The sequence below is a fragment of the Schistocerca nitens genome, chromosome 5 (assembly GCF_023898315.1).
Source record: "Schistocerca nitens isolate TAMUIC-IGC-003100 chromosome 5, iqSchNite1.1, whole genome shotgun sequence".
NCBI lineage: Eukaryota > Metazoa > Arthropoda > Insecta > Orthoptera > Acrididae > Schistocerca > Schistocerca nitens.
The window spans coordinates 228,240,349-228,254,766 of NC_064618.1; the positions used below are offsets into that span (position 1 = coordinate 228,240,349).

Consider the following 14,418-nt stretch of genomic DNA (forward strand, 5'->3'; position numbering starts at 1 on the left):
GCCCACATTCGTTGCTCCCACTGTCTCCCGTATAATAACATTTGGCCTCACACTGACCAGCTTCTCGTCTTGCATGAGGAGCACACATTCAGTTCATGTAGTCGCTATAACACTGAAAGCGCGCACTCTTACGTCACAAAGCGACACCAGAGGCGTTACTCTCTGAAAAATACACACTTAATAGACACTTAACTTCACCTAACATTTCCTTACTGACAGTGATCCAGTGTACTAATAATTTACATAAAATTACAAAGACTGTTAAAATTCGTTTTAAAAGCCGCATATCAATTGCGAAATACATGTTTGTTTCACTCAAAGGTAAAATTTCGAAAGTTATAGAAAAATAATATTTTTATAGTACAAAATTAGATAATATTTGCGAAAATATTGAAAACAGTTACATCCATGTATAGTGCTACATATTCCATGCCCTAATTTCTTATTTATAACGAATCCTACTCCCGCTATACCATTCTCTGTTGCTGTTGACATTACTCTGCACTTATCTGACCAAAAATCCTTATCTTCCTTCTCTTTCACTTCATCGACCGCCACTATATCTAGATTGCGCCTTTACATTTCACTTGCCAGATTTTCTAGCTTCCCTACCACGTTCAGACTTCTGATATTCCACGCCCCAGCTCATAGAATGTTACCCTTTCGAAGGTTATGCAGTATTTTTCTCGTTGTTGCCTCCCTTTTGCGTCTTGCCACGGAGGTCCAAATGCGGGACTAATCCGGAATTTTTTGCCAATGGAGATATCATCATGACCATGAGCGCCCGCGAATATTTATCCATTGGGAAGTGGCGGCAACACTCCAACAATTGTCAGTTTTGACATAAATGATCTGTTCAATTTTGAGATGTTTCATAGCACAAGTGATAAAAATATTATAATTATCTGACGTAATTGTTGTAAGTGGTGACCTTAAAGTATAGTGCTGTAATCTTCTTTTAGAAAACTTTATTTGCCAAGATTATTGTTGTATCCTTCCTTGCTGTCCTGACAAATAAAAAAGTTTTCCAACAGAAGACTACAACAATATAAAAAAAATGTTACATTCCGAGGAAGAAATATTAATCTAGTCGCTTTTAGAAATGTATAAAAGTTTTTGACTGAATAAAGACTCCTTGCTGCAGATTCCAGGGGGAGAAGTGAGGGTAGGCACTCCACTTGCCCTTTCTCTCCCCTCCTAATGCCTATGATCATGACACATTTTGTTTTAGGCGACGTGTCCTGTGAATACACATTGTGAAGCTTTAATGCAGTGGTTTCCACTTCAACTGAGTTCTGCATCCTTACGCCATCGATCATTATTGATTCTTCTGCCTTTTAGAAGGATTTCCCACCACAACGGCGAGAGGAAGCTCTCTTTAACAAGGGCACTAACAGTACGAAAAAGACCCATGCATAAAGCTTTCGGCCATCACAGAATATGATTTTCATTCAAAGTTTAAGCAATGGCTGTAATTGAACCTGGGACTCAGGAAATTTTGATTACTAATCAAAGACAACTTTTTTTTTTTTTTTTTTTTGCTGTAACTGTATAAGCTATAGGCTTGGGAAATAGCGTGAATCTTTTTGAAACATCATGTGTAAGGCAGTATATTGATGATGTAGGATGTAGCCGTTTTCACAACTCCTTAAGTTCTTGCTTGTACCAGACTCTTTCATCAGACTGTGTACATGATCCTTTCATAACGTGGCTCTTGACAGGGAGCGATTTTTGTGCAGGCGAGTGTACAGGTCCGTCGTGGCCTCGATATGACTACGTGCAAGCGCATCCTGTGTTGGTTCTCCTGCTGGCGGGCTCGTTCTGCTTGGTACGGCGTCTATGTGGTGCTGGCGCGGATCAGCGTGGCTGGTGTGGTCGCCTCCCAGCTGGGACTCATGCCGCACGTCTGGGGAGACCTCTACGGCACCTCGCTTTGCGTCTATCTCACACTGGCTGTCCTCAGTGCGTGGTTCAAGGTAAGGTGCCACACGATGGCAACAAGTCTCAACGTGGTCGACTCCCAACTGAGACTCGCGCCACAGTTCTTGGGATACCACTGCAGGAACTCTCTATGCGTTTAACTCTCGTTAGCTGTCCTCAACACATGGTTCAAGGTAAGCACCTACTTGGTGGCGGTATGTCCCAACTTGCTGGGTGTGGTCGCCTACATCTGGGTCTCATGCCTCACGTCTGGAGGAACATCTCGCTCTCCATCTACCTCTCTCTCGATGTCTTCAGCACATTGTTCAAGGTAAGCTGCTGCATGGTGGTTGCCTTTCTCAGCACGGAAACACTGGTTGTTCCACAGCTGGTACTCGTGCAACACATCTGAGGAGACCTTGAGAGCATCTATCTTTCTATCTTTTGCATGCTATCCTCAGTGTATGTTTCATGGTTAGCAGCTATATAATGGAAGTTCGTTTCAATATGGCAGGGTTGGTTGCCCTGCAGCTGGGACTCATGTTGCATGTCTGGGGAGACATCTACATCACCACACTCTGCAGCTACGTTCTGCTCATTGTCCTCAAGTGCATGGTCCTGCGTTAGCAGCTACGTAGTGGTAGTGCATTCCAGAATGGCAAGTGTGATGGCCTTCCAATTAGGACTCATAAAACTCACATGTGAATGCCCCTATAGCATCTTGCCCTGTGTCTCTCTCAAATTCACTGTTCTCAGCATATGTTTCGAGGTAAGCTGCTACATGGTGGCAGCACGGTCTCAGCATGACATGTGTGATGGTCTCCCAGCTGGGGCTCACTTATCTCGTATGGGAAGGTCTCGAGAACACATTGCTTTGCGTCTTTCCAAACTTACTGGCCTTAGCACATGGTTCAAGATAAGGAGCTACATGCTGGCGGCTCATCCCATTATGGCAGGTGTGATAACCTCAACTGGGGTTCATGCCACTTGTGTGAGAAGACCTCTGCAGAGAACACTGACATCGTAGCTATTTTAAGACACTGAGAAGTTTTGTTTATCAATGCGTGAAGATGAATTTTTTGAGGAAATGAACTGTATCATAAACGTATATGAAATGAAACACCATGAATTAAGAACTGTTAAACGCGTTGGTGTAAATTATTCTATCATTTTCAACTTCCTTGCATTGGAAGACATCTGCTGCACAAATTTGTAGCTCGTTATTGCATTTGTGGTTGCTCTACTTGGCACTAACGCTGCTGCAGAAAGTGTGTTCCCTTTCACAAATGCTCTAGGACTGGTGAAAAATATAGCGTGGAAACTGTTGAAGAAGTCCACTAGGACTCATTTTCAGGATACTTCTATTTGAGAATATCAAACTTCTGAATGACACACATATAACAAAAAAGATTTTTCAGAAACTACACATGGCGAAATTCCAATCTAGCTGAAAAGGAGAAATAAGTAACCTAAGTAAATTACATTCTCTGCCCTAGTTAAAGACCTGTAATATACTGTGTTTGCATGTGACAACAGTAAAACAATAAATATTTACTAGATTGGTAATGCAAGACATTTTGATGCTTTTTAGTGCGAATTTTAACAAAAAGGTACGATGACCTACGTAGTTGTTGGGTAAACTGATTTAAAAACAAATCTACTATACAGATATTGCATTAACGAAAGATTTCTTTCAACTAGGAAATCTAGCCACGCTACTATTGTAGATTTGCATGAGAAAACGGGTAAGTAAGATCATTCCTTGTAGCTAACTGGAAACCTCTGATTTATTTCATTATGAGTACTGTAAAAGAAGTAATTCTCTACATAAATCCTGTAAATAACAAGCTCTGTTTTTACTCTACTCTAGACAGTTTCTCCCCAAGCTTTATTCTTTTTATTGGGCTAACTTCATTTACCTCTTACGTATTTTTTTCTAATGTTATGTCGAATATTTGACCTTGTTACTCCAAATGTGTTCTTACTTTTCAATTCCTACTTATTGAAATAATGAATTGTGGTACTTCAAGCTGATAAAATTAAGGTAAAAAAATTGAAATGCTGAAGGGCAAGTAGGAACATTAGTTACGATATGAATGTTTCTATAGGCGAAATTTTGGACACAAGGTAGCGGGTCTTTTTACGCATACAGTTCAAATGGTACAGTTACCCACAAATGATGATACATCTTAAGTTTCTTTTACAAATTATTATATCGTTGCATTCTAAGTTTAACGCACTTTCATATAGTATAAACAGGAGGTGACTGAGTCTCATATACATGGTGGTGTCCCCACCCAGAACTGAGGTAAGTGATGAACAAAGACGAAAAAAAACTTTCTACACGATTTCTGTCTTGTCTATCACTGATAAGAAAGTCTTGCTAGCCATCTGTATCATGGAACTCCAAACCTCGAATCTCAATGCGATAAATCAAAGATTACGTGCACATTCTCTTTCAGATATCTGTCAGCGAAATTAGGCTCAAAGAGGGTAGCGGAAGTGACACACCAATATCGCTGATATACCTCTCCCTCTCTTAGGACATGCTCTGAGCTCAAACTTAATGGATCTTATCGAACAGGAGGACTTCCTCCATGCCAACCATCATGGATTCCGGAAACATCTACCACGTGAACCCCTGCTCATGATTTTCTCACTTGATATCCGAAAAGTCATCGACAATGCTAGTCTAGTTCGAAAACTGCTGCATAAATTTTCAGTCGAATCTAGATAAAATTTAAAAGTGATGCAGAGATTGACACATTGCATTAAATACTCAGAAACGCCAAATTGTGTACTCCACAATACACTCAAAACATAGTATCCTACGACTACAAAATCAATGAGACATCATCAGTCAGGTCTTACAAAATGCAACAATTTGTGAGGATATGATATGGAATCAGAAACGAAATTTTCACTCTACAGCGGAGTGTGCGGTGATATATAATTTCCTGCCATATTAAAACAGTGTGCCAGGCCGCAACTCGAACTCTGGACCTTTGCCTTTTGCAGGAAAGTACTCTACTAACAGAGCTATCCAAGCACGATTCACGACCCCTCCTCACAGCCAGATGTATCCAAGATGGCGGCGATGACGTCATGCAATGTAATGGCATGTAGACTTGGCAACACCGCATGACGTCATCCAAGATGGCAGTCATGATGTCATTCAAGATGGCGGATTTTGACAGGAAGATAGGTCAATTGGGCTACCTCCACTAACCTAACCCCCTCCCCACCGCTCCTCCTCACCCCTAATCCAAGTATGGCGGGAAGTTCAGGACAATGCAACACACCTCACTAATGTAAGGAAATGACGGGAAAATAGGTCAATTGCGCTACATCCACCTATGTAAGTCATTCGACAACCACCTCTTCCTAGGGATTGGCGGGAAGTTTGAATTTTGGAGGAAAGATAGGTCAGTTGGGCTATATCTACTAACCTAAGAAAATGGCAGGAAGAAAAGGGCAGTTGGGCTACCTCCTCTAACCTAAGTCATCTGATCACCTCCTCATCCTAGGAAATGGCGGGAAAAGGACTCAACCTGAACTGGACATAAGTCTTTATTTTGCATGCACTATTTATTTAAACAATTAGAGGCAGTACCACCATCAAGTGTAGTCGCCATGGGGTCCGGAGTCCAACTGACCTAGTACACACTACTGCCAACAGAGGGAGCTGTCATCCATTCTGTGACTAACCCGAGATGGCTGTCTGGAGGGGAAAATGACTCAGCCTGCACTGGGCTGCCAGAGAGAGGAAGGAGTGTACTTTATTTATTTTGGAACAATTTATTTAGGAATGGGTTTTAGATAGTATATTTATCACATTGATACAAAACTCATGCTCTGACAGTCTTGGGATCACGCCACACAGCCTACAGACCTTTAAACTACTCATAAATTAGTGAAATAACACTCTGCAGACAAACAAACGACTCCTAAATTACAGAAATAATTCCAGTACACAGTGCACATACGTGAAAACTCCTCCTAAATAATGCAGTACACTGATATGCAGACACAAAATCGACTCATAAACTGTCCAAATAACGCATAGCACAGTCTACAGACCTGCTCACGAAATAATGAAACATACATGCAAGCAACATGCGCGGCCACCGCCCGCTACCCCCTGTCCACTGGACCACACAGGAGGCTACCACACAGGCTCCCAGAAGTCGGGATGCACCGGCAACTGCCAAGCTACGCACAGGTGCCTGTTCAGGTACCTGAAGCACGAGGTGGCGTCATCGCTTTCATACTTGGCACCTGAGAAATTCCTCTCGAAATATGTGATTACCTAGGCACTGTTGTTGACGTGACCAGACAGGAGCGAAGACCTGTCTGCAGAGTGCAGATGCTCCAAGGGCGCGTGCATGTCAATGCCGCCACGAGCCACCGCCGGACACAGGCCAGCACGAGCCATCGCTTCCACGCCACTGCTGCCTACAGCGAGCAGGTGAAAGTTGGGTCTATTTTCGGGTATACAGTTAGAGTTCTTCAAGTGTTATACTGACGTCACAGAACTCCAAGGCGCACTCAAGCTGATCCAATACCCAATATGCCCCTTGGGCAGCACGTGTGTTTACCATTGCTGACGCGATACCTGTGGATGCTGACGTCAAACAATAGCACAGGGTGCATTGTTCCTAGCGATTCCAACAGGAGATGCGAGCTGTAGCTACCCTTGTGCACGTACCCAGCATGGCTGATGCATCATGTAAAATATTCGTCCTGCTATCAATATATGTATCAGAAGCATCAAACGTTCTCACAGCTAAAAGCCTGTGCACACTCCCAAAAACGCCGTTAATCATAAAAGCATTCTTGTTATTTGGAATGAGAGCATTCTCTAAGCACAGACAGGGGGAAATCAGAACAATTATGCAAACAGAATTCGATGCACTGTCTTACAGAAGAGAAAAAAATGGCCGGAATTTTCGGTATCCTACAGATACAGTTCTGGAGATGTCCTAATGCCACAGTGGCAGAGTGACGGCATCCCCGCCAGAGATGGATGGTCTGCTTCAACTTGTCTTTTTTTCTAATGTTATGTCGAATATTTGACCTTGTTACTCCAAATGTGTTATTACTTTTCAAGTCCTACTTATTGAAATAATGAATTGTGGTACTTCAAGCTGATAAAATTAAGATCAAAAAATTGAAATGCTGAAGGGCAAGTAGGAACATTAGTTACGATATGAATGTTTCTATAGGCGAAATTTTCGACTCAAGGTCGCGGGTCTTTTTACGCATACAGTTCAAATGGTATAGTTACCTACAAATGATGATACATCTTAAGTTTCTTTTACAAATTATTATATCGTTGCATTCTATGTTTAACGCACTTTCATATAGTATAAACAGGAGGTGATTGAGTCTCATATACATGGTGGTGTCCCCACCCAGAACTGAGGTAAGTGATGAACAAAGATGAAAAAAAAATCTTCTACACGATTTCTGTCTTGTCTATCACTGATAAGAAAGTCTTGCTAGCCATCTGTATCATGGAACTCCAAACCTCGAATCTCAATGCGATAAATCAAAGATTACGTGCACATTCTCTTTCAGATATCTGTCAGCGAAATTAGGCTCAAAGAGGGTAGCGGAAGTGACACACCAATATCACTGATATACCTCTCCCTCTCTTAGGACATGCTCTGAGCTCAAACTTAATGGATCTTATCGAACAGGAGGACTTCCTCCATGCCAACCATCATGGATTCCGGAAACATCTACCACGTGAACCCCTGCTCATGATTTTCTCACTTGATATCCGAAAAGTCATCGACAATGCTAGTCTAGTTCGAAAACTGCTGCATAAATTTTCAGTCGAATCTAGATAAAATTTAAAAGTGATGCAGAGATTGACACATTGCATTAAATACTCAGAAACGCCAAATTGTGTACTCCACAATACACTCAAAACATAGTATCCTACGACTACAAAATCAATGAGACATCATCAGTCAGGTCTTACAAAATGCAACAATTTGTGAGGATATGATATGGAATCAGAAACGAAATTTTCACTCTACAGCGGAGTGTGCGGTGATATATAATTTCCTGCCATATTAAAACAGTGTGCCAGGCCGCAACTCGAACTCTGGACCTTTGCCTTTTGCAGGAAAGTACTCTACTAACAGAGCTATCCAAGCACGATTCACGACCCCTCCTCACAGCCAGATGTATCCAAGATGGCGGCGATGACGTCATGCAATGTAATGGCATGTAGACTTGGCAACACCGCATGACGTCATCCAAGATGGCAGTCATGATGTCATTCAAGATGGCGGATTTTGACAGGAAGATAGGTCAATTGGGCTACCTCCACTAACCTAACCCCCTCCCCACCGCTCCTCCTCACCCCTAATCCAAGTATGGCGGGAAGTTCAGGACAATGCAACACACCTCACTAATGTAAGGAAATGGCGGGAAAATAGGTCAATTGCGCTACATCCACCTATGTAAGTCATTCGACAACCACCTCTTCCTAGGGATTGGCGGGAAGTTTGAATTTTGGAGGAAAGATAGGTCAGTTGGGCTATATCTACTAACCTAAGAAAATGGCAGGAAGAAAAGGGCAGTTGGGCTACCTCCTCTAACCTAAGTCATCTGATCACCTCCTCATCCTAGGAAATGGCGGGAAAAGGACTCAACCTGAACTGGACATAAGTCTTTATTTTGCATGCACTATTTATTTAAACAATTAGAGGCAGTACCACCATCAAGTGTAGTCGCCATGGGGTCCAGAGTCCAACTGACCTAGTACACACTACTGCCAACAGAGGGAGCTGTCATCCATTCTGTGACTAACCCGAGATGGCTGTCTGGAGGGGAAAATGACTCAGCCTGCACTGGGCTGCCAGAGAGAGGAAGGAGTGTACTTTATTTATTTTGGAACAATTTATTTAGGAATGGGTTTTAGATAGTATATTTATCACATTGATACAAAACTCATGCTCTGACAGTCTTGGGATCACGCCACACAGCCTACAGACCTTTAAACTACTCATAAATTAGTGAAATAACACTCTGCAGACAAACAAACGACTCCTAAATTACAGAAATAATTCCAGTACACAGTGCACATACGTGAAAACTCCTCCTAAATAATGCAGTACACTGATATGCAGACACAAAATCGACTCATAAACTGTCCAAATAACGCATAGCACAGTCTACAGACCTGCTCACGAAATAATGAAACATACATGCAAGCAACATGCGCGGCCACCGCCCGCTACCCCCTGTCCACTGGACCACACAGGAGGCTACCACACAGGCTCCCAGAAGTCGGGATGCACCGGCAACTGCCAAGCTACGCACAGGTGCCTGTTCAGGTACCTGAAGCACGAGGTGGCGTCATCGCTTTCATACTTGGCACCTGAGAAATTCCTCTCGAAATATGTGATTACCTAGGCACTGTTGTTGACGTGACCAGACAGGAGCGAAGACCTGTCTGCAGAGTGCAGATGCTCCAAGGGCGCGTGCATGTCAATGCCGCCACGAGCCACCGCCGGACACAGGCCAGCACGAGCCATCGCTTCCACGCCACTGCTGCCTACAGCGAGCAGGTGAAAGTTGGGTCTATTTTCGGGTATACAGTTAGAGTTCTTCAAGTGTTATACTGACGTCACAGAACTCCAAGGCGCACTCAAGCTGATCCAATACCCAATATGCCCCTTGGGCAGCACGTGTGTTTACCATTGCTGACGCGATACCTGTGGATGCTGACGTCAAACAATAGCACAGGGTGCATTGTTCCTAGCGATTCCAACAGGAGATGCGAGCTGTAGCTACCCTTGTGCACGTACCCAGCATGGCTGATGCATCATGTAAAATATTCGTCCTGCTATCAATATATGTATCAGAAGCATCAAACGTTCTCACAGCTAAAAGCCTGTGCACACTCCCAAAAACGCCGTTAATCATAAAAGCATTCTTGTTATTTGGAATGAGAGCATTCTCTAAGCACAGACAGGGGGAAATCAGAACAATTATGCAAACAGAATTCGATGCACTGTCTTACAGAAGAGAAAAAAATGGCCGGAATTTTCGGTATCCTACAGATACAGTTCTGGAGATGTCCTAATGCCACAGTGGCAGAGTGACGGCATCCCCGCCAGAGATGGATGGTCTGCTTCAACTTGTCTTTTTTTCTAATGTTATGTCGAATATTTGACCTTGTTACTCCAAATGTGTTATTACTTTTCAAGTCCTACTTATTGAAATAATGAATTGTGGTACTTCAAGCTGATAAAATTAAGATCAAAAAATTGAAATGCTGAAGGGCAAGTAGGAACATTAGTTACGATATGAATGTTTCTATAGGCGAAATTTTCGACACAAGGTCGCGGGTCTTTTTACGCATACAGTTCAAATGGTATAGTTACCTACAAATGATGATACATCTTAAGTTTCTTTTACAAATTATTATATCGTTGCATTCTATGTTTAACGCACTTTCATATAGTATAAACAGGAGGTGATTGAGTCTCATATACATGGTGGTGTCCCCACCCAGAACTGAGGTAAGTGATGAACAAAGATGAAAAAAAACTTTCTACACGATTTCTGTCTTGTCTATCACTGATAAGAAAGTCTTGCTAGCCATCTGTATCATGGAACTCCAAACCTCGAATCTCAATGCGATAAATCAAAGATTACGTGCACATTCTCTTTCAGATATCTGTCAACGAAATTAGGCTCAAAGAGGGTAGCGGAAGTGACACACCAATATCACTGATATACCTCTCCCTCTCTTAGGACATGCTCAGAGCTCAAACTTAATGGAGCTTATCGAACAGGAGGACTTCCTCCATGCCAACCATCATGGATTCCGGAAACATCTACCACGTGAACCCCTGCTCATGATTTTCTCACTTGATATCCGAAAAGTCATCGACAATGCTAGTCTAGTTCGAAAACTGCTGCATAAATTTTCAGTCGAATCTAGATAAAATTTAAAAGTGATGCAGAGATTGACACATTGCATTAAATACTCAGAAACGCCAAATTGTGTACTCCACAATACACTCAAAACATAGTATCCTACGACTACAAAATCAATGAGACATCATCAGTCAGGTCTTACAAAATGCAACAATTTGTGAGGATATGATATGGAATCAGAAACGAAATTTTCACTCTACAGCGGAGTGTGCGGTGATATAGAATTTCCTGCCATATTAAAACAGTGTGCCACGCCGCGACTCGAATTCTGGACCTTTGCCTTTTGCAGGAAAGTGCTCTACTAACAGAGCTACCCAAGCACGATTCACGACCCCTCCTCACAGCCAGATGTATCCAAGATGGCGGCGATGACGTCATGCAGTGTAATGGCATGTAGACTTGGCAACACCGCATGACGTCATCCAAGATGGCAGTCATGATGTCGTTCAAGATGGCGGATTTTGACAGGAAGATAGGTCAATTGGGCTACCTCCACTAACCTAACCCGCTCCCCTCCGCTCCTCCTCACCCCTAATCCAGAGTATGGCGGGAAGTTCAGGACAATGCAACACACCTCTACTAATGTAAGGAAATGGCGGGAAAATAGGTCAATTGCGCTACCTCTACCTATGTAAGTCATTCGACAACCACCTCTTCCTAGGGACTGGCTGGAAGTTTGAATTTTGGAGGAAAGATAGGTCAGTTGGGCTATATCTACTAACCTAAGAAAATGGCAGGAAGAAAAGGGCAGTTGGGCTACCTCCTCTAACCTAAGTCATCTGATCACCTCCTCATCCTAGGAAATGGCGGGAAAAGGACTCAACCTGAACTGGACATAAGTCTTTATTTTGCATGCACTATTTATTTAAACAATTAGAGGCAGTACCACCATCAAGTGTAGTCGCCATGGGGTCCGGAGTCCAACTGACCTAGTACACACTACTGCCAACAGAGGGAGCTGTCATCCATTCTGTGACTAACCCGAGATGGCTGTCTGGAGGGGAAAATGACTAAGCCTGCACTGGGCTGCCAGAGAGAGGAAGGAGTGTACTTTATTTATTTTGGAACAATTTATTTAGGAATGGGTTTTAGATAGTATATTTATCACATTGATACAAAACTCATGCTCTGACAGTCTTGGGGTCACGCCACACAGCCTACAGACCTTTAAACTACTCATAAATTAGTGAAATAACACTCTGCAGACAAACAAACGACTCCTAAATTACAGAAATAATTCCAGTACACAGTGCACATACGTGAAAACTCCTCCTAAATAATGCAGTACACTGATGTGCAGACACAAAATCAACTCATAAACTGTCCAAATAACGCATAGCACAGTCTACAGACCTGCTCACGAAATAATGAAACATACATGCAAGCAACATGCGCGGCCACCGCCCGCTACCCCCTGTCCACTGGACCACACAGGAGGCTACCACACAGGCTCCCAGAAGTTGGGATGCACCGGCAACTGCCAAGCTACGCACAGGTGCCTGTTCAGGTACCTGAAGCACGAGGTGGCGTCATCGCTTTCATACTTGGCACCTGAGAAATTCCTCTCGAAATATGTGATTACCTAGGCACTGTTGTTGACGTGACCAGACAGGAGCGAAGACCTGTCTGCAGAGTGCAGATGCTCCAAGGGCGCGTGCATGTCAATGCCGCCACGAGCCACCGTCGGACACAGGCCAGCACGAGCCATCGCTTCCACGCCACTGCTGCCTACAGCGAGCAGGTGAAAGTTGGGTCTATTTTCGGGTATACAGTTAGAGTTCTTCAAGTGTTATACTGACGTCACAGAACTCCAAGGCGCACTCAAGCTGATCCAATACCCAATATGCCCCTTGGGCAGCACGTGTGTTTACCATTGCTGACGCGATACCTGTGGATGCTGACGTCAAACAATAGCACAGGGTGCATTGTTCCTAGCGATTCCAACAGGAGATGCGAGCTGTAGCTACCCTTGTGCACGTATCCAGCATGGCTGATGCATCATGCAAAATATTCGTCCTGCTATCAATATATGTATCAGAAGCAACAAACGTTCTCACAGCTAAAAGCCTGTGCACACTCCCAAAAACGCCGTTAATCATAAAAGCATTCTTGTTGTTTGGAATGAGAGCATTCTCTAAGCACAGACAGGGGGAAATCAGAACAATTATGCAAACAGAATTCGATGCACTGTCTTACAGAAGAGAAAAAAATGGCCGGAATTTTCGGTATCCTACAGATACAGTTCTGGAGATGTCCTAATGCCACAGTGGCAGAGTGACGGCATCCCCGCCAGAGATGGATGGTCTGCTTCAACTTGTCTTTGAACACCTGCTTTCTCAGAACTTTCCGTACATACCTTGCCTCCATCTTGTTTGAATCAGTTTGTATACGCGCCTATGTCCCGGCACATAGGATGTCTTTTGAATGAATAGAGCATTATAATTGTATTTTGTACAGATCACCATATCGCACCGACAATTAAATCCTGAAAAGTGGCCTATAGATCGTCAAATACAGAAAGACTCTTACTCAATTACACTGCTCTCCCACTGAGGACAGAAGCTTGAATATTAGAGCGCAAAACAGATCTCCAACCCAACAATATATCACTGTGTACTGTGTAGACGAATTTCGTATCCTGCGCCATACAAAATCAGCCCTTTTACATCATTTGTACATATATCGCGAAGACAGACAGCACCGTATACACTCCTCGCAGCACTAGATATTTCCCTGTGAGGTTGGCGGTCAGGTGACCAGAGCGCCCTCAGCAGACCAAAGTCACTCTCAGAACTGTACTACAAATTCGTAATCGTTCCTCCTCGGCAGAAACGCGTTACTGTTTCTGGTCCGGACCTGCTTGCTTGCTTTCTTTTTCTACACCCATCTCCAGACGCTGGGATTACAAGAACACATATATTTTCGCATGATTTGCCATACGTCTTTCACTGTACTTCTCGATATCAACCACACAGCAGTATCCTACCGATCACTCGCGCAACATAATCCGAAGATACAGACTGAAAATTATTTCTCTACAAACCCGAATCTTTAGCTAGGTGGGGCGTCTGCGAAGACATTTACGTGGAAACTCGAAACAAATAGAGAAAACTGATATTTCTGCTTGTGAATACCGATGTCGGTAATGTAGCAGATTCCAAATCATCCCTATAATTTACAAAGTCAACTAAGGTGTTTCTCATGTCTAGAGAACCGTCAACCAGGTCTTCCAAATGCAAGATGCATACACCACAATCGATCTTCTCTCTACGTAATAAAGTGGCGAAATGTGCAGAAGCAGTCAACCGAACAATTTACATGGGAGGCAATAACGGTCCAGCGCAAACACACCTCCATATTCAATCTTCTCAAATTTCCACATGCTCACGAAAGCTATCCAACACATACTAAGTATTAGTTCGCTATTCGGTCGTCTAGAGGACAACACGGTTATGTCATCTACACTCCTATGCTCCAACAGGCTTCTCCATGCAGACACCTTCTACTGTTAATGGGAAACGTGAATCATCCACA

General features: G+C 43.3%; 1 protein-coding gene across 1 annotated transcript in view; it reads left to right on the forward strand.

Annotated features, from left to right (window-relative positions):
• The first annotated feature begins 1,769 nt into the window (after positions 1 to 1,769).
• Positions 1,770 to 14,418, forward strand: part of LOC126260354 (uncharacterized) — a 109,326-nt gene continuing 96,677 nt past the window's right edge. The window contains exon 1 of the mRNA XM_049957680.1: positions 1,770 to 1,976. Coding sequence (XP_049813637.1) covers positions 1,770 to 1,976 — 207 coding nt within the window. The remainder of the gene's footprint in view (positions 1,977 to 14,418) is intronic.